Genomic DNA, 25,539 nt, shown 5'->3' on the forward strand with positions numbered 1-25,539 from the left:
TAAATTGTGGGGCTCCATCCAAAATGGCAGCATGGCATCCTTTGCTCAAAAATGAGGGCAATATCAGGCTGTGTTGGGCGCTGTGTTAGGCCAAGCACAGAGCCCCGCTGAGTGTGGGGATGCTCCGTTTATCCCACGTTCAAGTTCGTAAGCGTGTTGGGAATTCCCTTAGCCAAGAATGCTCTGTATCAACCGTCGTCCCCCCATGATTCTCCCTTGCAAATGGAAAGGTCCAGTTCTACCCTTGGTAGCCTTCTGTGAATATTTATTCTTGAATCACCTGTGGCCTAAGGCTTTATTTATCTAACTCAAGTGTGTGTGTCGTCTCTTTCCCCACTAGATGATTCATGCTTTGAGTTACCGTGTCTCATCTTGCGGGTCTACAGATGCTCCAGCAAATAGCAAGGAACTGTTAAATACTTTCAGAGAGACGGAATTGGCCGATAGACGCATGAATGAAATTTGTCATTTCCAACCACAGGCTCACTTGGGGACCCTGTATTTTTGACTTTTTAGAACCTGTGTCCTGCCTTGGGGTCTTGCAAGCCCTGCCCTGTACTTTGAACATAACGCTAAGAACTATTACAAGAAATATATTGTGAGCTCATGGGGGGAAACTCTAGGGATTAGGAAAAGACTCAGAGGTCTGGGCTTGGCGACATACAAAGACCCTGGTCAAAAATGAAGCCAAGGGTCATGAGATGTGAGCACCCCAAGGAGCCTCTGTGATCATCAGCTCATCTTTCTTGCTTTATGAAGGAAGAAACTACTTGGAGGTGAAGTGTCTTGACCGAGGTCGCAAAGTTACGTAATTGGAGGAATAAGGCCTTGTCCCCTGAACTCTTGTGAGACTTGGAATGTCACACTGATTTATTGCAGCAGACAGAACGTTGGGTGACCTTCTAATCACTATCCCTAGGTATTTTGTATGCAAAGCATACAAAAGTTGGTTACAGATGCAGGTTATTTTTAAAATACAACTAACTCACTTTGATTTTCTGTGAATTTCTGGATTTTGGCATCTGTCCTCTGATATACAAATTATTTAAAGGATTTACATTTAGACACAGGGAGTATCCTCTATGCAGAAAATGGAAAAAGCATGCAGTGATAAGACAAGCAGCAATCATGGGGTCTGACAGAATGATTGCTCCTTAGTTACCAAGGGGTGCTGGTTGCTAGACAGTGTCCAGAAGATTCTAATAGTAGCCAGGAATCCATTATAAGAAGGTGCTGTAGAGCTGAGAAGGCCCACCACCATCTGCTGATGTAAAAGGAGGCTTCCCTCTGCAGCTGTTGCTAAGGAATCTGGGCTTGGTCCTCGGCTGGAATTGGGAACTTTCCTGTGCTCTCAAGCCTTCACCGTCCTGCAGGGAAGGTTCCAAGGACCAAGATAGTTTGGGGCATGGGGTTCTCTCAGTTCAATGAGGTACTGTAATCCACCCCTGACTCCTTTCCTCCTGAATAGAATCACTCCCATCTATTCCTAAGCAATATGTCTTAGGAGGTTGGAGACTTTTTTAGATGGAAATCATAAAAATAACATTTAATTTGGAAAGGATTTTAGGATGATCCAACCAATGATTTTTCAAACTCTGCTTCACGGAGCTCTGACATTTCATGAGAGGTTCTGCTTTTATCGTTTGCCCCTGTGCTATATTCTTTTTCTCTCCATGTAAGATTTCAGCTTAAAAATGGTTTCTGGTGTTTTGTTGTTGTTTTTTTAGGTTTCTTTTTTTTTTTTTTTTTAAAGTTTTAGAGCACCTAATTCTCTTCCCTTCCTGGGTTAGGAGGCTCGGACCCAAAGAGGTGGATTCCTTTATGTTATTACTTTGAAGTGGTGTTGGAAGGAGTCTTTAAGTTCACTCAGCAAAATCGGGAGGCTTCTTTTCACCTTCCTGCATAGTCAAGACAGAGCCATTTCTAGAGGGACTAGAAATCGTGGCCCACTGAAAGAGAGGACAGTGATTCTGTGGGTGAGGAATCTAGGGTTGGTATAGTGAGTACATGTTTTATTTATCATGCACTATTTTGGGGGTAATTTTAGAATTATTTTGCCCCTCCTTAAAGACAGTTGACTTACTAACTCTAGAATTAGGGAGTTATTTTATGACTTTAATAAAGTTTGAGTATAAATTAATTTAGGATTCAAAAAAAGAACCTCGTTAGACCATGCCTCCTGTGGTAGCTTTACAAAATACAACCATGCTTAGAGACTCACAGAAAGGGTAGCAGGTGGGCTGCTGACCAAAGGCCAAGCGAGGCCAAGCAGAAACAGCATAAGAAAAAAATGGAGGATTCAGTAGGAACAAACAGTTGAGGGGAAGGCGTGTAGGACAGAAACTCCATCAAGTATGAATACTTTGACAGTCTTAAGAAGGCAGCATATCCGTGGCAGGATGGGAGAAGTAAGAAGTTAGGGGGATGTTCTTAGCCATGATGATTTCTTGAGATGGACCAAATCCAAGGTTAACACACAGGTCCCAGCTTTGGGTGATAATAATTTCTTGGACCCAGGAAGTGTTCTCGATGGAAGATAATACAAATAAGAAGTAACAATTGAGAAACACTAAGATACCTAGTGTTATTTGAGGACCGTAACATTGCTGGAAGCCCTGAAAAGTGTCCTCGACCCAATGGAGGAGAAGGCAGCTGTTTTCCACCTTGAGCGAAAGTAGAAGAGATTTCCGGGTTTCAGTGGGACTCACCAGTTTTACCAACACAGCCCAAACTGAAGCCTGGGTGGGTAGTAAGCCTGTTTATTAGAGGAGGAAATATAGCTTCATCATTCTGCTCCCTAGTTTCCTGCTTCTAAATTAAACAGTTGAGCACAGATTCATTCTGAAATCCTTACAGCAAATCTTTCATATGAAAATTGGTATCATTTCTTTGTTTGTTTGTTTTTTTGTTTTTGCTTTCCTCTTTCTCCCATCCTCCCCTCCCCTAGGCTCCCTAGGCTCCCCTTGAGCCTAGGGAGATGCATAAACCATGAAATGGCCAAAGGCATAGCTTTATAAATCCAGCGCTTCTGCCAAGACACTTGGCCTCTTATGTCCCTTGTGGGGTAGAACCTGACTCTCATTTTCTATCAAATACACATGAACTAGTAGTCTTCATTGGAACTGATATTTATACACAAAAATACTCTCACAGTCAAAAAAAAAAAACCTATTTTCCTACCATCATTTATTTTTTTACTTCCTCTTTCTACCATTCTTCCATTCTTATTTCCTCTGCTTTAGCCTGTTTCTCTTTGTCCAGAAAACCCTCAGTGCATTCATAATTGATTCACACTCCAATTTCATTGGATTAAACTTCCCTTTCCTGTTGTATGTTAAACATTAACGTGACTTCCACTTTTTGGTCCCTTAAAACCTTGTCTTCTGAAGGCTTGGTTTCAAGGATCTGAACTAGGCTTGTGTAACTGGGGGATTCAAAGTATCCCAAATTAGACTCCTACACCCTATAAAGTGGATATTTAATAAGTCACATAAACCCCATCTGCCACCAAACAAAAAAAATATTGAGGTCAGAATGCAAAGAATGTGTAAAAATGAGTAGATTCAAGGTTATGCAAGTCTGTATTATATGACAAGCATGATATTGAAAATCCATTTGATATAGAATTAGATCAATCATTTATATATCAATTATATATAGAATTATATACTTATTATATAGTTAACAATTTGAAAAAGTAATTAGAGCCTTTTCTAATCCTATATACTAAAATGTGATGCATTGCAAAGTTAGATGTGAAGTTAGGTTCAAAACCGAAACCAGAAAAATTTAAAAACATATAAGTGAATATATAATCTGGATTGGAGATCTAAGTATATACCAAAGATAGAATTCATAAGTTTTTAAAAAGGATTGCTATAGAACTGTTAAATGCCAAAATCATCACAAACAAGATTGAATGGCAAACTGAAACCAGGGGGAAATTTACAACACAGAGGACTATATTTAATGTGCTCTCACAAATCTATAAGGAAGAAAAATGGAAACATTTGCAAAGAATGTTACCAGGCAATTCACATAGGAAAAGACAGGAATAGTCAACAAACCTATGAAAACATGTTTGACTAAGAAATGTAATGGGATACCATTATTACTTATCACATTAGCAAAGCTTTTTTTCTTCTTCAATAATGTCATCCATCCATTGTTAATAAGGGTGTTGACCAAGAGGAAGAGTCTATAAAAATGACCAAACGTGCTTATTTGGGGGTCTTGGGAATTGCAAGGAACCAAACTCAAAAGTGCTCCAAATCATGAGCAGGGAGTAGGCTTATAAAGGCAAAAACCCCAAGGTTATATAACTTGTTTTGAAGAAATTATGATTGGTGCTGACAGAGTTAAACTCTCTACTACATGACTGGCTGTCCAGCGACCAGATGCTACATTATCTCTGTTCCAGTCCAAAGTAGAAGGATGTGTTCTGGGAGGTGGCAGAGGTGCAACTGACAGGTTGCAACTGACAAAAGTCAAAAGTCCCCTGTGTTCCAAAAATTGAGACAGGAGATGTGTACGGGCCTCCTTCCTGAGTGTCCTCCCTGCCCTGTTCTTAGCAAAGCTTATTGCACTCTGGAGTTTTCTTTCACGTGGGTATAGTGAAATGGGGGCCCTCCAATAGTCCTCGTAGGAATCCAAAATAATCTATCATTTCTGGAGAAAATGAACATGAAATGTACAATAAAATGGGATTAATTAGATATTGAACATGGTGAAATACTATGTAGCCATTAAAATGATACATGCATAAATGATAAATATATATATACCCACACAAAAAGTAACCATATATTGCCCGTGAAAAAGCAAGGTACAAAGTGGTATAAAAACGTGGTCTCGTGTTTTCACAGGTTGTATTTGCTTGTTTCTATTTCTGAAACCTACTTTTTCCTCAGAACTACCTGGAAGGTTTGTTAAAATATATTTCCACTATATCCCAGACCTGCTGCACTATAATCGTCAGGAAAGGGACCAAAGAAGTGGATAGAGGGATTTCTTTTAGTCTCCAGGTGACTCTTAATATCAAGGAAACGGGGGACATTGTGATCAATTTAATCTCTTCTTTTATTTAAATTGACACTGAGATCTGGAGAGATTCTGGGACCTGTCTGAAGTAGTTACTATGACGTAGCAGAATGGGGTCTAGAATTGTATGTGCTGGGTTTCAGATGAATGATCCCTTTCTAGAACACCATAGCTAATTTAGACTCACGTTCTTAAATTCAACTCCCAGCAACCTATCACTTCAGTCAGGCAGGTAAAAAAACTTCTCCTCCACTCCATTGCTTTTCATTCAGTAACGATCTTTCTTTGTTGATGGCAAATGGAAAGTTTTCTATTTCCACCGTTCCCTAGCAATATGACATTTTCAAACAGTAGCACAAAACTCTTTAAATAGAAAAGATCCATTTCCACTCTATCGTGACTCAGTAACAGCCACAGGATTCTTCTCAAACTTTCCTAAAAATGTCATCTTTGGGCTGGACTCAAGAGGAACATTTCAGCCAAGGAGACACTTTTTCCACTCTGTCAGGAATGAACGAGCATGGGGTTGGAACATGAAGTGTTTTGCAACCCTCAGAAAAGCAATACTTCTCACCAAAACCATGGCAACAACTCTGTGTGATGCCGTCAGAGCATGGGATCATTCAGGAGCCTCATGCTAATGAGCGACTCAGCAGGGTCCATCACCTGGGTCAGGTAGGATAGTCACGCAGCTGCCTGTTGGCTCCAGAGAGGCAATGGTGCCCTGTGTGACTGTTGCTATGGAGACATTTCGGGCAATGCTGTTGAGCCAAGGGTCCCTTATGTTATGGGTACCTAGGTGGCAGGTAGTGTAAGGTGTATGCTTCACATTATAGTGGCTCCTCTTCTTCATCTGAAAGAAACCCCCCAAAATGGGGAAATACATTAACACGTAATGTAGAATATGGGTCCATTTGGAAATCGTACCCGTGAGTCCAAAGTCACGTGTGTGAAATGTGCTTCCCTCCCTCCATAACTTGATGGCTTTGCAGGAGTTATCGGTGCCCTCTGGGCCTACGAGCTGCAACATAAGATAATAGTTTATAGTCCTATAGGATTAGCAGGAGGTTTCAATGAGGTAATTTCTATAAAAGCTTCTGTTCCAGACCCTGGCCCTTTTCAGTTCCCTCAAGGTCAGAACTGCTCTGTGAGCAGATAACTCCGTTTCTTCTCTTCACTCCCGCCATTCCCACCTCCCTCAATGAATGGCACCAACCCTGTATCTTTAAGGCTCTCTGTGTAAGATTCCTCCAGATTCCTCTTCCCCAGTTTCCACCACCTGGAGCCCTGGCCTGGCCAGCATTTAGGCAGCATGACAAAGGCATTTGACAACCTTGTGTAGTTTAGAAAGTAGCTAACTCGCTACCTTTAAACAGGACTGTTGAAGGTTACACGTTATTGTTCCTACTGACAATGGTTCCCCCTTTCTCCTCCCGCTTCTATAACCAGCACCAAACAGGTGGACTTTCTCCTGAAGTTGTCATCATCATCAATTTAACACAGAAAGGCACTTGACAGCCTTGTATGTTTTAGGAAGTGGCTAACTCCTTACCTCCATCCCAAAAACCGTGAGATAGGTTCTTAGGATTTGTTATTGACAGGATTGCTGTATACAGATGAGAGGGCTAGGACTCTTAGTCCCAGTGGCTTGTCTAAGGTCACAGGGCATGGTGGAGTCAAAGTTAGGTCTCTGGGGGCCCCTGGGTGGCTCAGTGGGTTAAAGCATCTGCCTTCAGCTCAGGTCATGATCCCAGGGTCCTGGGATCGAGCCCCGCATCAGGCTTTCTGCTCAGCAGGGAGCCTGCTTCTCCTCTCTCTCTCTCTCTCTGCCTGCCTCTCTGCCTACTTGTGATCTCTGTCTGTCAAATAAATAAATAAAATCTAAAAAAAAAAAAAAAGGCAGGTCTCTGTTTTCCATTCCCAACTCCCTTGCTCCGTCATGCTTCCTCTCCTGGGCACAGGGGAGTGATACGTTCTGGTTGCAACCCAATGGTGTGTGAAGATATTCCAGCTCCCATTCTGGAATCAGGTGCTTGCTCCCAGCTGCATATAGGCACCTATTCCCCATCTTGTCCTCTACTTGATCCAGAAGTTTCTGTGTGTTCTTTAATCATCATCAGACCAGGGGGCTGTTGCTCTAACTGGATGGTGTTCACACTTTACCAAATAATAAAGGAAACTATTTGCGGGAGGTGCGTGTTTGGGGTGGTGATGCAGCTTGCTACTCTGGTCCTAAAGTTTATTTGGGAGGAGCATGGAGGGAGACCGGTTAGGGTAGTCCCAAAATATTTATTTTAAAAGGATAATAGGAGATTCTTTGTATCAGACCTGAAAGCCTATCGTAAGTCTACAGTAACTTAAATAGCATAGTCCTGGAGATAAGAATAGCCAGACAGATGAGGAAATGAGAATCGAGAGCCCAGGACTTCTCAGGAAAGGAGCAACTAGAGTACAAACGTGACTCCCAACTCTAACAAAGGCCAAAAGAAGGCCAAAAAAAAAAAAAAATGCTTTGGTTGTGAAAGCTATGAAAGACTGACACCCAAAAGCCAGAACCATTAAAGAACATACTGTGGTGACAAAGACTCCAAGAACATCTTCCCTTCACCCATCAAAGATAATTGTATCGCCTCCAAGGAAGTGAAGAGAGGACTTGATGAATGTCTGTCACTTGTAGGTGGTTAGAAGTGGGAGTGGGGGGTAGGGGAGGCTTGGGCCAAAAAGCAACCCTCTGCTAAGAGTATTCTTAGTTACAGTGGATCTGTGGACATATGCCAAGAGTTTTGGGGACATGAAAGGCTCCAACCAGCTTGAAAGCAGGGAGGGAGGGACTGCCCAGGGAAACACACATAGGCAGTTCAGGAAGGAGGGCCAGTGCTGGCCGGGGGCAGCAGTGCCCACAGGGAAAGCCTGCTTCACCAAGTGCAAGGTTTCTGCCCAAAGGGTCAGGACTCCCTGACATGCAGCAGGGAGCAGCCACAAAAATGGAGGTGGTCCTTCAGCTCCCACCTCCAGCATCAGAGCTCAGCCAGCCCTGGAGAAGAAGTCAGCCAGGGACGAGTTAGGTCTGCTGCCAGGATCCTCCTGGCCTTGGCTGTCTGGCCATTCCCTGTAGGCTTGGAGCACTCACTGGCAGCCAGGCCTCCAGCTTCGGTGGAGAGCAGGAATATAGCATGGTAAGAGTGGCCAGGCAGTGGGCGGTGGGCAACCTGCCACCTGTCTCTCGTGAGAAGAAAATCAGAACCACCTTGCAGGAGAGCTGTTTATCTCCCGGACCACAGGCTTTCAAATTTTACACGTCCAGAGCCCAAACAGTTCTGCTTCTAGGAGTGTATCCTAAAGTCATATTGACGATGTTACCCTAAATTGACTACAGAGTGTCCACTGTTACAGAAAACTGGAAAAGGAATTAAATATTTAATAGTAGACATTTAGTTCAACAACATACAGAATAACCAAAAAAAAAAAAAAAAATGGAAGATGCTGCTACCAAAATAGTGTCTTTTGAAGGGTATTAAGTGATATGGAAACATATCTGTGATGTGTTACTAAGTAAATAAATAAATAAAATAAAATAAAAAGTCCTTTCAGTTAGGAAAACAAGGATTTATAATGGGATCCCACAAAAACATCTAGGGAAAAGGACCTCAAGGACATGAATCAAACATGAATAATAGTTAGCTCTAGTGTAGGAATAAGTTTTTTTTTTTTTTTTCCTGGAAGCTTTTCTCTAGTTTGCAGTGTGTATAAATTAAGTACATACTGATTTTGCTTTCCAGTCTTTATTTTCTTCAATTATGTATATCGGAGAGAGCACAAGCGGGCAAAGTGGCAGACAGAGAGAGCGGGGGGAGAAGCAGGCTCCCCACTGAGCAGGGAGCCTGATGCAGGATTCGATCCCAGGACCCTGGGAACATGACCTGAGCTCAAGGCAGCCGGTTAACTGACTGAGCCCCCCGGGCGTCCCAGCTTTCCAGTCTTTTATCCCTTTGTATTACGTTCTAAGAGAACCGTTCAGCTCATCCCCTTGCTTAGTAATTCATGTTTAACTGTATTTTTCTAATATTCAGCAACCCACTGGAGTTTATCTTAATGGACTATCACCTTATTCAACGTTTGCTTTATTTTTGTAATTTAATTTTGTGCTTATAAAGCACCCCTAATATCAAATGTACCATCTTGAGCGTTTTTTAGGTGTGTAGTCCAGTGAGATGAGGTACCTTCCCGTTGTCATGCAACCACCATCTGTCTCCAGAGCTCTCTCTGTCTTGCAAAACTGAAACTTCATCCTTGTCACACCGTAATTTCCGAAGGCTTCCCCCACCCCGGCCCCATCCCCTGGAAACCACCATTATCTTTTCTGCCTTTGTGGATTTGACAACTTGAAGTACTTCACACAGCATTTGTCCTGGGGTTGCCGGCTCGTTTCACTCAGTGTAATGTCGTCAAGTCTCATGCGTGCTCTAGCAGGTATCACAACGTCTCCCTTTGGAAGGCTAGACCCATGTATGTGTATACAGCATGTTGTCTGTCCATTGATCGGTTGATGGACGCTTGGGTCCCTTCCACCCCTTGGTTATTGTGAATAATTCTGCCGTGAACAGGAGAGTACAAGCATCTCTCCAGGTTTCTGCTTTTACTCCTTTGGAACAGGTACTCAGAAGCAGGATGGCTGGATCTTGGGGTAATTCTATTTGAATTTTTTGAGGAGCCGCCATATTGTTTTCCATAGGGTTTGCACCATTTTGTATTCCCACCAGCAATGCCCAAGGGTTCCAGTTTCTCCACAGCCTTGCCAATTCTTGTAACTTTTTTTTTATTAATTATAGCCATCCTAATGGGTGTGAGGTGATAATTATTTTTTCCCACCCTTCCCCCAGTTCGTTTTATTTTATTTTAAAGATTTTATTTGTGTATTTGAGAGAGAAGGAGACAGAGAAAGCACAAGCAGGGGTAGAGGCAGAGGGAGAGAGAGAAGCAGGCTCCCCACTGAGCTGGAAGTCCAACATGGGGCTCGACCCCAGGATCTGGAGATCATGACCTGAGCCAAAGGCAGATGCTTAGCCACCCAGGCACCCCTTTTATGTTTAATTAATGAAAATCTCTTGTCTATCTCTGAGAAAAGTCCCTTTTCATTTGTTCACACTGTCACCTTAAGTATGTTCTTCTGTTGTACATTTAGGATCCTACGTTTGTGGTGCTGACATTCTTCCCAGGTTAGGTGATTCTCAGTCATACCCTCACCTTGTACCCTTATTTGGAAAGTTGTCAGACTGTCTGAAGCACAGGTGAGCACAGCCTCAGGGGGAAAGATACATTGCTGATGTGTGGGCTTTTATCTGATTTGAAGGACTAGGGGAGAGGCACAGGATGACCAGTAGCTGGTTTCAGGCAACAAAGGGTTATTGACCCTCTTGGGTATTGCCAACAATCCGGAGTCCATTCCTGTGTCTCCCCAGATGCCATATTGGCCACTCCTGCCTGGAGACTGACAGTCTCATCCCATAACCAGTACCTGGTCCAGTGTGGGGAAGGGTGCAGGACATGGTAGAGACTGACCTTTGGGTACCCAGTCTAACAACCCTGTGAGAGGGAGCTTAATACCCCCTTCTGCTCCTGGGCAACAGGATGGCCGGGCAAGGTCTTCTATCACTCACTTGCATGTGTCTTACGATGTACTTTTCAAATCCAATCCCATATTCTGTTTACCTCCCAAAGTTTACTTAACAGCTTCAATCCACTGAGGAATTCCCTTCGTCATTTCCAGGGCAGGTATAGATTTTTAAAGCTATTATATCTGTTATTTCTAGGAATCAGGAACCATGTACTACTTTCGCTTCTAAAAAAGAGAAGAGGATAGAAAGTATAACTTAGTATACATTAGAACTTAGTACCTAGAAACAGATCATAGCTAATATCAGCATTTTATTAAATGACAAAGTGACATTACAAAGGGAAATTCTGTAATAAATTTCAGATATATATAGTTTGTCAACTCTTTGGAATAAATTAAAATTATAGCCTAGCCTCAAACCATAGACAAGATCCTCCCTGCGGGGCTATCATAATCGGAGGCAAGGTGTGTGAATACAGTTGGTAGGTGTTGGGCTCCGGTAGAAACAGACCAAACAGGAGGAGAGAGTTTGTGTGGGAATAGTGCTTCTGGAGAAGATCTCAGATGCTAGAATCAGAAACCACTGAAGAAAAAAAAAAAAAAAAGGAACCACTGAAGGATACTGTACAAAGCAACAGAAATAATTTCTATACAGAAATAGAGTTTCCGGGAAATTAATCTGATACTATATGTAAAGTGTACTGTAAGGAGAGAGTCTGCTAGAAAAGATGTGAGATGATCTAGTCTAGATCGCAATCGATGGTGCTTAACTTCTGGATGTCCCAGAGACTTCCTAAAATCTGAAAGAAGGCACAACCCAATCCACACACGCACGTTGAGTGCCATTTCAGGGAATTAACAAATTAACAAAGCTCCGAAGACCAGCTTCTTCTCTGGGGAGACACATTTGTTCCAAAAGAAGGATGGTACCTAGAGAAGGGAAAATAAAGGAGGGAAAAAACCAAAAAGGAGTAAAAAGATTATATACCCAGAAAAAGCATTTATCTCACCAACTAGGAAGTTATGGCTTGGAGAGTGGTAAAACCTGTCCTATTCAGCAGTTATGCCCATAACGAGCCAGTCTCTCGCACAGTGGGGCATCAGATACTTATTGAAAGGTTGAAGGGATGTGATGAATAATGCCTTTGATCTTTTTAACAGGAAGATCTGCCAGGGATGAGTAGGGAAATGAACGATGTCAGGTAGCACAATAATTTCTCCACATTCCATACTCAAAACTAATCATACCCCAAACTAATCATGCCCTTTACCAGCTCCTTTTAATGTTATTCTTTCTTGACTGGTAATGTCAATTTTATTCCTATCTTCATTTTATCTTTCCTTTCCTCAGATAACTTACCCCTCTTTTTTTTAGGAATTCTGATACAAGTTTTCACGGCCCCTTCTTTGGAGACAGTATCCCACATCAGGCCTGACCCCTGAGCTTTTCTTCAGCCCAGTTTTCAAGTTACATATCAGAAATGTTGATAATGTACTGGGACGTTTAAGATTCAGACTGTTTAAAATTAAACTAATCATTTTCCCCCAGACTTCTTTGTCAACATTGTTATAACTTAACTCTAATGCATGCTCTCAAAACCCTGGATCTTCAAGTTTCTGGATTAGTGGGACTTAAATTTTGGAGGCCTTGGCCCCCTTTGGGAATCTGGCACAGGCTATGGACCCACTCCCAAGAAAAATTACGTAAGTACATAGTCCAAATGCATAGTTACAGATAACATCAGGGAGTTCTTAAATTTCTTACAGCATAACTGAAGATCCCATCAAGACCCTTTGATAGCTGTCCATATTTCTCTCCTCCCTTTTTAGATTCTTTCAGTTCTTTTTTTTTTCAAAATGTTTTTCATTTTTTTCTCATTTCCATTTCTACTGCCTTTATCTAACTCAATCGAAGTCAGAATAGCTTAAGGTTTAGAGCACTTGAGACATGCTTCAGAATGGCTGATTTTAATGACAGGATATCTCTTGCACTAAGATCTACAGTATTGAAATACAAAATCGGTGAGGATTCTTATTTACTATTGATGTGACAGGTAGAAGGTGGAAGTTATTTGATGGACAACTTGGAAAACAACTAAGTGCAATCACAATATTTTGACTGAATTTACCAGTAAAGCCATCTGGGTCTGGAGGGTTTTTCTTAAGGGGGCAAGTTCTTAATGCAAGTTACTCAGTCATATAACGCTATTCAAGTTTATAGTTCTTGTATTAATTTTGAGAAGTTGTAGCTTTTAAGAAGTTTTCTATTATATCCAAAAGTTGTCAAAAATATTGGCACAAAATTGTTAATGATAGTCTCCCAAAGTCCTTCTTAATCCTTTAATATCCTGTTAGGTCTGTAGTTATAATCCATCTTTTTGTTCTTGACATTGGTAAAATTTATTCTTTCTTATTTTTGATAAGTCTAGGTAGGGGTTTGTCAATTGTGTTGGTCTTTGCAACGAACCACATTTTGGCTCTGAATTTTCTGCTATTGTCTACTTTCTATGTTGAAGACTTCTGCTCTAATACTTACTATCTCTTCCTTCTCCTTGCTGTGGGCAAAATACATCTTTTTTAGCTTTTTAGGTAGAATCTTAGGTCACTGATTTTAAATTTTTCTTCCTGTCTTGGGACACCTGGGTGGCTCAATCAGTTAAACATCTTCCTTCGACTCAGGTCATGATCCCAGGGTCCTGGGGTCAAGCCCTTCATCGGGCTCCCTGCATCTCCCTCTCCCACTCACCCTGCTTTTATTCCCTCTCTTACCATCTCTTTCTCTCTGTCAAATAAATAAAATCTTGAAAAAAAGAAGTATATTGCCACATATTTTCCTTAAGTATCATGTTGCTTTTGATTTCTAATTCCAGTGTGATCAGAGAACATACTATTTTTGAGTATAATTTTTTCAAAAAAAATGTATTGAAACTTGTTTTATGGCCTAGTACATCTTGGTGAATACTAAGTGAACCTTAAAAGAATGGCAAATTTAAAATTATTGAACACAGTGCTCTATAGATATCAGTTAAATCAAGATGACTGGTAATTGTTCCAATCCCAATGTCATCAGTAATTTTTCTTAAATCTAGTTCTACCAAATGTTGAGAGAGCAATCATAAAATCTCCTACTATGATTTTGAAATTGTCTATTTATCTGTTTCATGCTGCCTGGTTTTGCTTCATTTGTTTAAGGATTTTATGAGATGGCTGTCCATTTATGATTGCCAGGTCCTCTAATGATTTGTCCCTTGTATGATTATGAAATATCCCTTCTTTATCTTGAATAATACTCTTTGATTTGAAGTCTCTTCTATCTGGTACTATACAGTACCAGATATACAGTCACTCTGACTTTCTCTTGCTTATTGTTTGTATGCTCTATTTTTCCCCCATCTATTTACTTCCAACCAATCTGAGTCTTTGTATATAAAATGTGTCTCTAGGAGACACTGTATGACTATAATTTTTATTGCCATTGATAATCTTCGCCTTTTAGTTTGAAGGTTTATTAATGTTTTTATACTTCTGCCATTTTAATGTTTGTTTTCTGTTTTTCCCTCTACTTTTTGCTTCTATAGTCCCTACTTTTTACATTCTTTCATATTGTTTGAATATTTTTTAGTATTCCATTTTAATTTATTGGGGTTTTTTTTTAAGCTATTTGTATTTTTTTTTTAAGTATGCTCCACACCCAATACAGGGCTTGAACTCACGACCCTGAGATCAAGAGTCAGATGCTTAACTGACTGAGCCATCGAGGCATTCCTTCTCTCTGTATTTATATTGGTTGTTCTTCATTAATCTTTTGCAGTCTACCTATAGCGAGTATTATACCATTATATGTAAAGTGTAGAAATCTTTTTGTTATGGTTTTAATCTGTATTATATCTACATCTGTTAGGAACATCACAAGACAATATTATAATTTTTCTCTAAACAGTTACATACATTCTTTTAAAACTTAAGAAAAAGGAGTATCTTTAGTATTTATCAAAGTTACATATTTAGTTGTAAGTGTAGTATTTATTACCAACTTTAGTTATAAGTAAGTTTAATATTTATCATAGTTATGATTCCTGAGCACCTGGGTGGCTCAGTTCATTAAGTGTCTGCCTTTGGCTCAGGTCATGATCCCAGGGTCCTGGGATTGAGTCCCACATCAGGCTCCTTGCTCAGTGGGGAGCCTGCTTCTCCCTCTCTCTCTGCCTGCTGCTCCCCCCCATTTGTGTGCTCTCTTTCTCTGATAAATAAATAAATAAAATATTTTTTAAAAAAATAATTATGATTTCTGATACTCTTTATTAATTCCTGAATATCCAGGATTCTTTCTGCTCTTATTTCCATTAAACCTGAAGATTTCCTGAAGCATTTCTTACAGTAAAATCTGCTAGTGACAAATTATCTCACTTTTTCTTTCCCCGTACGCATCTTTACTTTATCTTTGTTTCTAAAGGACATTTCCTATGAAGTGTTGACTTTTATTTTCTGTCTTGCATTTTGTTTTTGTTTTATCTTCTGGCTTCCATGCTTTCTGATTGAGAATCAGTATTTGCTTTTATATAATGTGTTGTTTTACTTTCAGAATTTACTTTTTATCTTTGGGTTAGTCATTAGTTTACAGTGTACCTAAGTGTGGCTTTCTGTGAATATGTCTGGTTGGGTTTGTTGACATTTTGGAATCTGTAAATTTATGTTTTTCACAAAATTTGGGAAGTTTGGGCCCATTATTTATTTCTGTTCTCTTTCTGGGACTATAATTAGCCAATGTTAGACTTTTTGATATTGTGCACAGGTCCGTGAGGCTCTCTATGTGTCCATTTTTTCCATCATTTTCCTCTATCGTCTTAATTTTGATCTATCTTCAAGTTTATTGATTCATTCCCTCTAATATTTATTCTTCTGGAGGCTTAAACTCACAACTCTGTGGCCGGACCCAAGATCAAGAGTCAGACCCCTCAACCAACTGAGGCACCAAGGTGCCCATGATATTTTTTCTTCTATTAATATTTTTTCTTATTTATTTATTTATTTAATATCCTTTTCTTTTTTATTAATATTTTTTCTTTTATTAAATTCATTCATGGATTTTTTAAAAATTTCAGATACTCTACCATTTTGTCTTCTTTTTATGTGTCTGTTTTGCTGCTGAGATTTTGTATCATTCCATTTATTTCAAGCATGTTTTCTTTTACTTCATCGAACATAGTTGAAAATAACTACTTTGGGGTGACTGGGTAGCTCAGTCAGTTAAGCATCTGACTCTTGATTTCAGGTCAAGTCATGATCTCAGGACTGTGAGTTGAGGCCCTGAGCTGGGCTCCATGCTGGATGTGGAGCCTGCATAAGATTCTCTTTCCCTCTCCCTTGCCCCTCCACGCCCCCCCCCAAAAAAAAGTAAAAAGAAGGAGAAGGGTGGGGAGAGGAGAAGGAAAGAAGAAAGAAAATAACTACTTTAAAGTACTAGTATGAAAATTCCAACATCTGGGTCATCTCAAGGCTAGCATTAGTTAATTGTCTTTTCTGTTTCAAATGGGTCACATTTTCCTGGTTCTTCCTTGTTCTTTGTGTGTAAAGTAATTTTGGATTGTATCCTAGACATTCTGTCTTGTGTTACATAAACTCTGAGTTCTTTTACAATCCTCTGGAGAATGCTGGTTTTGTTTTGTTTTGTTTTGTTTTAGTACACAGTCCAGGTAGATCCAAACATTAAGTCCTTTTTTGTCTATGTGCGCAGAGCTTCAAATTTCAGTTTAATTTTAAACCTTTGCTGTACTGCTTTAAGTCTTCCATGGGGCGGAAGGGATCAACCTGAAACTTGGGTGAGTTCATACCCATAGCTAGGGGATCACTTCCTTCTCCAGCTCTTTCCCCTACATGACGTCCCTTTCAATCTATGATGGTCAGCCGTGGTTGTCCAGGTACCTTTCTCTGCTTTCTCTGGCCAGAAAGATGAGCATGTTTTCTATGAGAGTTTTATTTGCCAGGGACCTGCCACTTTATGACTCCAGGTCACCCTCAGTTTCCCCCCAAACAGGAAACTCAGCCCATGCAAATCACTTCTCCAAGTTTCAACTCCAAGTTTCAACAAGGCGCCTGATTCTGTTTCCAGTTCAGAGTCCTCAGGTAGTTATTTCTCATATTTTGTTCAGAGGTTACAGGTTTTATTAGTGGGAGGGCTCTTCTGAAGGAGGGCTTACATAACAAACTCTCATACCATTTTCATTTATTGTCCAGTCCTAACTTGGAGTAAAATGAGGGTATGGTGAAGCACAGTCTAGCAACCAAACATAGTTAAAAGCAATTCAACAACACTGATGTCTCTCGAAGAAGATTGATGAGCATCCAATTCAAAACCATGGCACCACTTTAAAAGATTATCTTTCCCCATTGCTCTTTCAGTATTGTGACTGTATTTGCTCTGAGGCCTTGCTCTGAGATACTAAATCAACTTGAAAGTCAGCCCACATAGCCTTCCTATTTTTCTCTAATTCTCTCCATTCTAATTTTCTCTCTCTCTTTTTTTTAAGATTTTATTTATTTATTTGACAGAGATCACAAGTAGGCAGAGAGGCAGGCAGAGAGAGAGGGGGAATCAGGCTCCGAACTGAGCAGAGAGCCCGAAGCGGGGCTTGATTCCAGGACCCTGGGATCATGACCTGAGCCGAAAGCAGAGGCTTAACACACTGAGCCACCCAGGTGCCCTAATTTTCTCTTTTTAAAGGCAGTTCCTTGTTCTCTCTTTTCATTACAAATTGATTAGACCAATACCCCTTTTTGTAAACATTTTCTCTTTCTATCCTTATCCTGAGCAATTTAAATGCTGGGGCCAAGGTGGTAAACTTAGAATCTCCCTGAGAAGGGTGCCTGGGTGGCTCAGTCAGCTGAGCATCCAATCCTTGATTAGGTTATGGTCTCGGGGTTGTGAGATGGAGCCCTGCATCAGGCTCTGTATTCTGCGAGGAGTCTGCTTGAGATTGTTTCCCTCTCCCTCTGCCCCTCCCCCAGCCCACGTGAGCTCTCTCTCTCACTCTGTCTCTCAAGTAAATTAATTAATTAAAAAAGAAGAGGAAGAAGAATCTCCCTGAGGAAATGGAACATCCATGAGGGAGAGGCTAAGTGTCCAAAGATAGAATTTTTAGGGGGAAAGTAGGGAGGGAATAGGAGAAAATCAAAAATGCTACACTCCTAATTTTAAGTATAGTTTTTTTTTTAACTATTTGTGTGTATATGATATATATAATCTATTTGTGCTATGGATAGCAACAAAGTTTTGAAATATAAAGTTCAAAGAATTTACAATATTTTAACTTTTCTAAGCAAACCTGATTCCAGTAGTATGTCTTTGAAATTCCAAATGGGTCCCGGAGGCTCATAATACCCCTGCTTATCGATGAATTATTTTGTGCCAGGCACTGCGCTAAGTGACTTGCGCACATTGTTTATCAAACCTCAAAGCAGGCATTGTTCTCATTTCCATTTACAGATGAGGGAACCAGGGGTCAGAGAGGCTCAGCAGCTTGCTCAGGGTTGTCCACCTTTTGAAGGGGCTAGAAATGAGATTTGAACCCGCAGGAGACTCCAAAGCCTATTGCTTTCTTCCTTCTCTCTTCCTTTTGAAAGTGCCGCTGAATTCCCAGCAGAATCAGCTGAATTGTATCTGCAAGGTGGTGAATAGGGAGACAGGGAACATAGTCCCCTGGGAACAACATTCACTTCAGAAGAGGAGAGGAGTGTTCCCAGTTCCGGTTTGTTATAGTCTTCCTGCACATCCCTGCAACACCCTCGGGGGTCTCTCCTCTTTTCTTTCTCCACGTCCATAACAGAAATACAAACATATCTCCTGCAGAAGTTCAGGACTGTTCTAAAAATAAAATGAGGGGCGCCTGGACGGCTCAGCTCATTGAAGCATCCAGCTCTTGATTTTGGCTCCGATCATGATCTCATGGGTCTTGAGATCGAGCCCCAAGTCAGGCTCCTCACTGACTGTGACGCCTGCTTGAGATTCTTTCTCCTCCTCCCCTGCCCCTCCCCCCTTGCACGAGCGCTCGCTCTCTCTAAAGGAACAAATAAATAATCTTTAAAAAGATAAGAATAAATGAGAAGAGCTGGCAAAAATTCTGATGTAAATATAAACAACTACAGTCATACACAGCCCAACTTACAAACTAACATTTTCTTTTCTAAGTTTTGCAGTTACGACTTCAGCAGAGGAGGACCCAGGAACAGCTGGCCGGACAAGGCATAACACCACGTGAGTATCTGTGTCTCTCGTTCACCGATCTGTTACAGGGGACCATGCAATTTGGGAGCTGGAAAGCACCTCTGGGGTCACTGAGCCTAAGCGTATAGATGGGTCTCTCCCAAGATCCTCATAGACTCAGTGTCAGCAGAAACCCCAGACCTTGGATGCTTTGCCCCGGACCCTATCCACCTGCAGGGGCTTCCCTTTCATGACGTAGGTTGTAGCTGAAATGCCCACTGCTGGATTTGTTTTGGGGGTAAACATAGTCCACTGTGGGCACCCTTCACCCTTCTCTTCCTTTTAGAATGTCATCCCTGTTCTTCCAGAAGCATCAGTCACACGTTCATCCTCTTACCTCCTTGGTTCCCATTCTGTTTGGGGCACTTGAGTCCACAATTAATTGAATGCTATCGAGTGCTTCCTTTCTGGGACACTGAGAACCAATGGCTTTTTAGCATTAATGGTATAATATTGAATCACTGGCCATAATTGGGGTCAAAGAAGAAGGATTATCATATCTTTTAGTAGATAAATTTAAAATTTCCTACCAAATTAGTGATTAAATCTAACTCTTGATTATCCATAGGACCAGAAGGAAGGGGGCCCCAAATGAATGAAGTCACAGTTCAAGCTCCTGTAGGTCATACCTTTTAACTTCCTTCCCCAACAAAATTTAGAAATCAAAACCCATAATGACACTTGCAGTAATCTAGATTCATCATGACTATTACTGCAGAGTCTGGCAGGCAACAGGCAGAAAGTTTGGCCCAGTCAAATGTCCTGCGGTTAGTAATAAATATTGGAGCCCCATGACCCAAGGTCTACAATTTTAGGTGTAGTCCGTGCCCCAGAGCCAGAACAGAACTGAGAATGTTTCAAGCCTTTTCCTTTATAATTCAAAAATAGCTCTTTGTTCATGCCTAAGCCCTCCAAACAGTAAACAGCAGGTGACTTTAATAGTAGAACCACTCAGCCTGCGATTTAAAGACTGCTTGCACAGTGTGTACAATGGTGGTGAGAACCCATACAGTCATGCCTGGGTGGTCTGTTTCATCTCAGCCCACTAGCGGAGGTGCTAAAAACAGGAGAGAACAAAGGTCTGCCGACTTCCGGTCAGATAAGTACATTGTCACTCAAAGCTGAGCAGGCCGGTCTTTTTCGGAATCCTGTTACATGCATGTAGAATCTGACCTGATTAAGCATAACCTAGAAGAATTGTTTACTAAGTAGAAGATTGTAGCTCCAGCAAGATCCTCTCAGAGGGCCATAGTCTGTGCCCACATCCTCAAGTCTGTGAGGAGCACCTGTAATTGGATACTATTAGAATCATCTGTTCCCCCACTGGGGTTTCTTTCCTTTGATTCTGGAAAGGGCACGTGAGGTAGAGAGAACCAGTCCTTCTCAGTCAGCCCAGGCTGCTCACAAGTGACATAGCTTGACTTGTCACAGAAGTTCTCTGAACCTGCATCTTGCAGTTAGCATTTGGATGAGATTAAACTCCTTTATCCCCCTTTCATTTTTTAAGGTTTATGGGGTTAAATCTCTGAGAATCCGTAAAAACACCTAAGAAAATTAGGAATGAACCCTAGGGTATATTTTAAAATAACACCTCTATGTGCATTTTGTAAATTCAATGTCTGTTTGTGGAGGAGGGTCCAGTGGGGGTTGGGGGAATATGATATTTTGTTCTCCGGGATTTCCAGAATCAAATAGTGTTCCTATTAACAAAACCCTGCTCGACAGAAATTTTGCTTCTTTAGTCCATTGAACCATTAAGATAATTACTGGAGAAAAAAGTCCTATGAGAACGAAATGATTTTTTTTCTTTTTAATTCGGCAAAATGATAAAGGTTAATTAAGTGTCATCCGTTTTCCCAAGTCTTCAGCTAGTTCCTCTCAACTAGGCTTCCTGAGGGTGTAGATTCTGCTGTGGAAAAATACTGAAGCTGCTGTACGAACACAAGGCATGCCCAGCCCAGACAGACCTCGGCAATTTAGCTCTTCTCAGGAAGTTAGACGCAAGACGCATCTTTCCCCTGCTGAGAGATTGCGGGCGGAGTTGGTTCGCTTCGTCAATCCAACCAGAGATCAAACGTGCCCTCTAAATGCAGAGCAGAGCATGTGTCAAGGCAAGCAATCAGGGGAAGGAAAGGAGAGCCAGTGGACTTGGGGTCCTATCAAGCCAATCAAATGCAACAAATTTTGTTACAAACCAGACTAGACAGAGGGTAGTGTGCCGAGCCCCACAGAGGCAACAGTGAGCAAGACAGTCCCTTGGAGGGACTCAAAATTTTAGGGGAAGAGGTGATAGGAAACACACAGAAGTGTTGAATTCAAGGTGGAATTTTTAACATAGTTATAAGTACAAGCTCACTTTATCCATAAAATTTGAAATAACTGCAATCCTCTGCCCCCCCCCAATTTGAAAGCTTGTCATAAACCACCTTAATGGAAGGTTGATGGCCAAGCAAAGTGTTCCTTGTCTCTGTGCTATTATTGCATAGGATCACTGTTTTTTAGCCAGTCCACAGAAACACCTGCTATCCTTTGGCAGAATTCATCTTGAGTTTTACATTAGATTAAATCTCAAAGGCGTTGCCACTCCTACTTGTGGCAGAGCTGGGATGAGAACCTGCAGAGGCATCAGGCCCTGTGTAGAGCTCTTTTTTCAGAGATGCCAAAGGAATTGCTTGACTTTAAAAGCAATTCCTTAGGTTTCCCTCAAGCACTTTGTGGCCCCAAAATTCAGTTGGAATCTGGGGAAATTAAAAAGACACATAGGTGGAAACGCCAAGAAAAGCCCAATGGTTTTAACAAAATGGCGTCAGATTTTCTGTCCTCATCTACGCCTCACCATGACCAAGAGTGAAGGAAAAGTTCTGCTGCTTTAGCCTTGTGGTAGATCTTATGTCACTTGCACATCAAATTGATGATGAAAGAATAAGGTCTCTCTCCCTCCTGACTCTGATGAAATGAGCCATGTGTAAATTTCTGTTGACTAGAGGAACTGGTCTCAGTGGATTGAATATAACTCCTTCCTTCTACTTGGGCATGTATCCTGCAGGTTTTAAAGTTACTGACGAGTAACAAACAGTCCACCACAACCAAAATTAACCCCCCTTAATTACTTCCCTTTGGCATTTACTTATTTCTCACTTATGTCCTTTATGGGTCTGGGATCTCCCCTTTCAGATGCTTTGAATGAATATAAACTCATTGTTCCTTGAGTTTAGTCAAGAACAGCAGAGTTCCGAGGCCAACACAGTGGCCCCAGAGCAACTCAATAGTGGAAAGAGGTTTTTCCGACCAGGAGCATGGGCCCTGGCCAGATTCTAAGATTGTTTTCACATTTATAATACCACTATAGAATTCACGTTGTCAGAATAGTCATGAAATATCAGTGAAATACCTTCTCATAATTAGCTCAGAAATATTACTTTAAGAAACTATTGCTTGGACTTGTCTCCAGAATCCCACCTGCAAATCTCGAAATGGAGAGTTCAAGTTTCCTTCTCTGCCACCGCCAGCCAGGATTCAAAGGGAGCACTTCCCTGCCCCAAAAGACATCTGTGCTCTCTGTTTTTCTCCTGGCTTTAGGACAGAGCCAGCCTCCTTCCCTGTTGACTTGTGGGGCTTGGATCTGTTCGCCATTTCTTATGCAGATTTTCTCCACCACAGTTCTTTTCCTTGGGCATACCTCTCCTGGTGGAATCCAAAACAACACCACTTTATTCCAACCCCTTGGGAGGCCTCAGTGCTGATGGATAAAGCTCTGTGGAGTAGCAATTCAGTGGTGTTCTGACCATGTGCTGTGAGGAAGGCCCTGGGGGAAGCACAGGAGTCAGACGTGAGTTCTGTTTCAGATGCTTACCGTCTGGAAGGAGCCCCAGATCACCCCTGCTTGATTGTTCCGAGGAGCGATTTTGGAAAACATCACACCAATGCATGGGACTGAGTCTCCGAGGGGACCGAAGGAAGGAACTACTTCCTCTTTCCCTCTCCCTCTGCTAGTAAAGTGGGGCTCATCTGTAAAAACCCAGGGGAGAGATAGAGGAGGAAACAGGTAGCTTGTGGTCCTGGAACATGAGAACAAGAGAAGTGCAGTAGACTGGGGGCCCAGAGAAGCTGTGGCGTCTCCACGGAAACTTCCAGAAAGCCGCCACTGGCCAGAATGAACCATCCGGGCAGCTTGCGTCCATGATCTGATCAGTGTAAATGAATGGAAAGCTACGACGAGCTGTCTATGAACGGTGCCACCTTATTTGTTTTGCAGACTAATCCCAGCCACAGCAAAGCCTTGGTAAATCCCCGAGTTCTCTGTGGTATCTCTCCTGGGTAGCAGCAAGAATGACTGAGCACACTCCTCCACCACACCACAGGCAGCTTCATGATAGTTTTGAGAAGTCGACTATGCAAAGTCTTCCCTCCTCTTCTCTGTGCATCCATCTGACTTGGCTGCTTCCTCCAGCACCCGGCGCACAACTCTTGGCTGTTTGAGCAGCACACGGCACAAGGGTTTTAATCTGTCTGCCTCCTCCCTCCCTGTCTAACCTCTCAAGTTCAGAGACAGGCCAAGGCACTCTGGATTTCCATGGCGAGCCCATACTGGGTAGTGGCTGGGGGGGAGGTTGTCCAAAATCCTAAATGTTGTCTTTCCCCTCCTTCTGTCTTTGGGTTCCTCGTGCCCTAGAAACTAGGAAGACAGCCACAACATGCATACTTTCGGAGTCTCCGTAGAAATCCCGGAGTATTCACGTATGAACCTCTCCCAAGTGTGCAGCCAGGTCTGAGAGTCGACAAGGCTAAGTTCTTCAGACTCCTGGGACTGTCCTCTGGGTACTTAGTAAGCAGTTAGTCGACAGCCTAAGAGAGAACATCATTTCCCAAAGCAGAGCACATCTCATCTGCTCGGAAGAAAACCGTTCACAATCTAGTTTGTCTTTCTAAGTGAGACAGACAGAAGACCAACATTACTAAGCCTGCTGTACAGGTGGGAGACTCTCGCACGTGTCTGAGGAGACAAAGCAGGGACAGAGCCAAGATGGGTAGTTCCCAAATGTTTAGTCATCCAAGACGACTTTCATGATACTCCACGCTGCCACGGGTCCTTTGTGTTGGAAACTGTTTTGTGTTCCACCCTCCGCCCCAGAGAACCCCACATTCATGAATGAGGAACCCATATATCCGTTTTTGATTCATTAATGGCATTTAAACTGAACAGTCCGTGCTTTTTAGTGAGAGAACCATCACGAAGGCACGCTGTTACGTTCCTAGGCAGCCACAAGGAAAAGGGACTGTTACATTAGCCTTATCAGCCTTTCTCCGGGCACACAGACCTTTTTCCTTTGGCTCTTAGAAACGCTGAAACTTAGTCTTAGAAATTCATTTCTCTCCTTTGGAACTCCCAGGTTCCAGAGGACCCTAGATCAGGACGCACCACCCTGGCAGATTCCAGACCAGTGGTTCTCAAACTCAGGCATCAGGATCAGCAAGGAGGGCATGTTCCAACATAAATCCCGGGGACCCACCCCCAAGGGTCAGGTTGTGGAGGTCTGGGTAGGGTCCGAGCCTCGGCATTTCTAACAAGCTTCCAGGTGAGACTAAAGATACCGGTCTGGGGGCCACGTGTTGAGAACCACTGTTCGAGGTGCTGCCCTAGGACACCAGCCCTATGATTCTGCATGTCTGTCCTTATCTGGAATCCTGAAGTTGCTGGGTTCTGTCCTGCAAGCCTGGAGGGAGCAAGCCCGTGAGAGTAGGCAGGCATGGCCCTGCCTTTGTTGCCCGAGCTGACCAACAGTGGGCTCCCCCTCTCAATCCCCCGCTTTGTGCTGGAGGGTTGGCCCGTCCCCTTCACTGATGCCTCAGTGGCCCCAGGGCCCGTGTTCTCCTTTTCCCGGACTCCTGTTGGAGGCGTGAGGTTAGGGTCTAGAGCGGAGGACAGCTGGAGGCCTGTTCTATCCTTGGGATCTTTTTCTGAGCTCTCGTAAGCAAATGTTTATACATACAGCTGACCCAAATTAGCTGGAACTGCAGAACTGAAATAGGACGAGGCCGTAACTAAACGCTGAGGCGAGAACACGAATTCCCTTGTGAGAAGTGATTAATCTTCCTCCAGGGGGGAACAAGTTAGATGTGTGGCTGACTGAATTTACAACCATATTTTAATTTGAAATCACATTGACTTATTTTTTTTTCAATTTAGAAATCCAAATTCCTTTTCCATCTTAAATGTCAACATCCCCAAAAACAAAATTTTGCCATTTGATACTCCCAAGGCTGGCGGCAAGAGGTCTTTTGTGTATTTTCCAAAAAGCCAACTTGGGGGGGGTGCATTATGGCTTTTGCTGGCCCTCAGGGGAGCTGGCTAAAACCCACATTCTCTAGAGTCATGGAAAAAGCAAATGTCAGTCACAGAGCCGTGGCAGGATGGTTCTCTGTGGAGTGACCCCAAGCCAGCACCCCATATGACATCCCTTAAGCCCCGGGGAGATGAGCGTGTGGTAAAATGCAGTGTGTGGACCTCTTTGGCTTTCTTCCCAAGTACTTGCCAAATGGACATAGCGTCTCCCACTGTGTCTCTGAGATAGAAGTTTCCAGAAGACCTTTGTGCTCCTGGTATCAGAGACCTGGACCGTGCAAA

At 42.3% G+C, this 25,539-nt stretch overlaps 1 protein-coding gene across 2 annotated transcripts in view; it reads left to right on the forward strand.

The window, feature by feature from the left end:
• MYOCD (myocardin) overlaps window positions 1–25,539 on the forward strand; it is a 94,871-nt gene that overhangs the window by 19,737 nt on the left and 49,595 nt on the right. Inside the window, exon 2 of one of the 2 annotated variants that reach the window (XM_044249129.1) lies at window positions 18,840–18,905. In XM_044249129.1, coding sequence (XP_044105064.1) covers window positions 18,840–18,905 — 66 coding nt within the window. Of the gene's footprint in view, window positions 1–18,839; window positions 18,906–23,187; window positions 23,197–25,539 lie in introns of those variants that run through there. The other variant, XM_044249130.1, reaches the window with a different exon arrangement.

Source organism: Neovison vison, chromosome 5, assembly GCF_020171115.1.
Source record: "Neovison vison isolate M4711 chromosome 5, ASM_NN_V1, whole genome shotgun sequence".
Classification (NCBI taxonomy): domain Eukaryota; kingdom Metazoa; phylum Chordata; class Mammalia; order Carnivora; family Mustelidae; genus Neogale; species Neogale vison.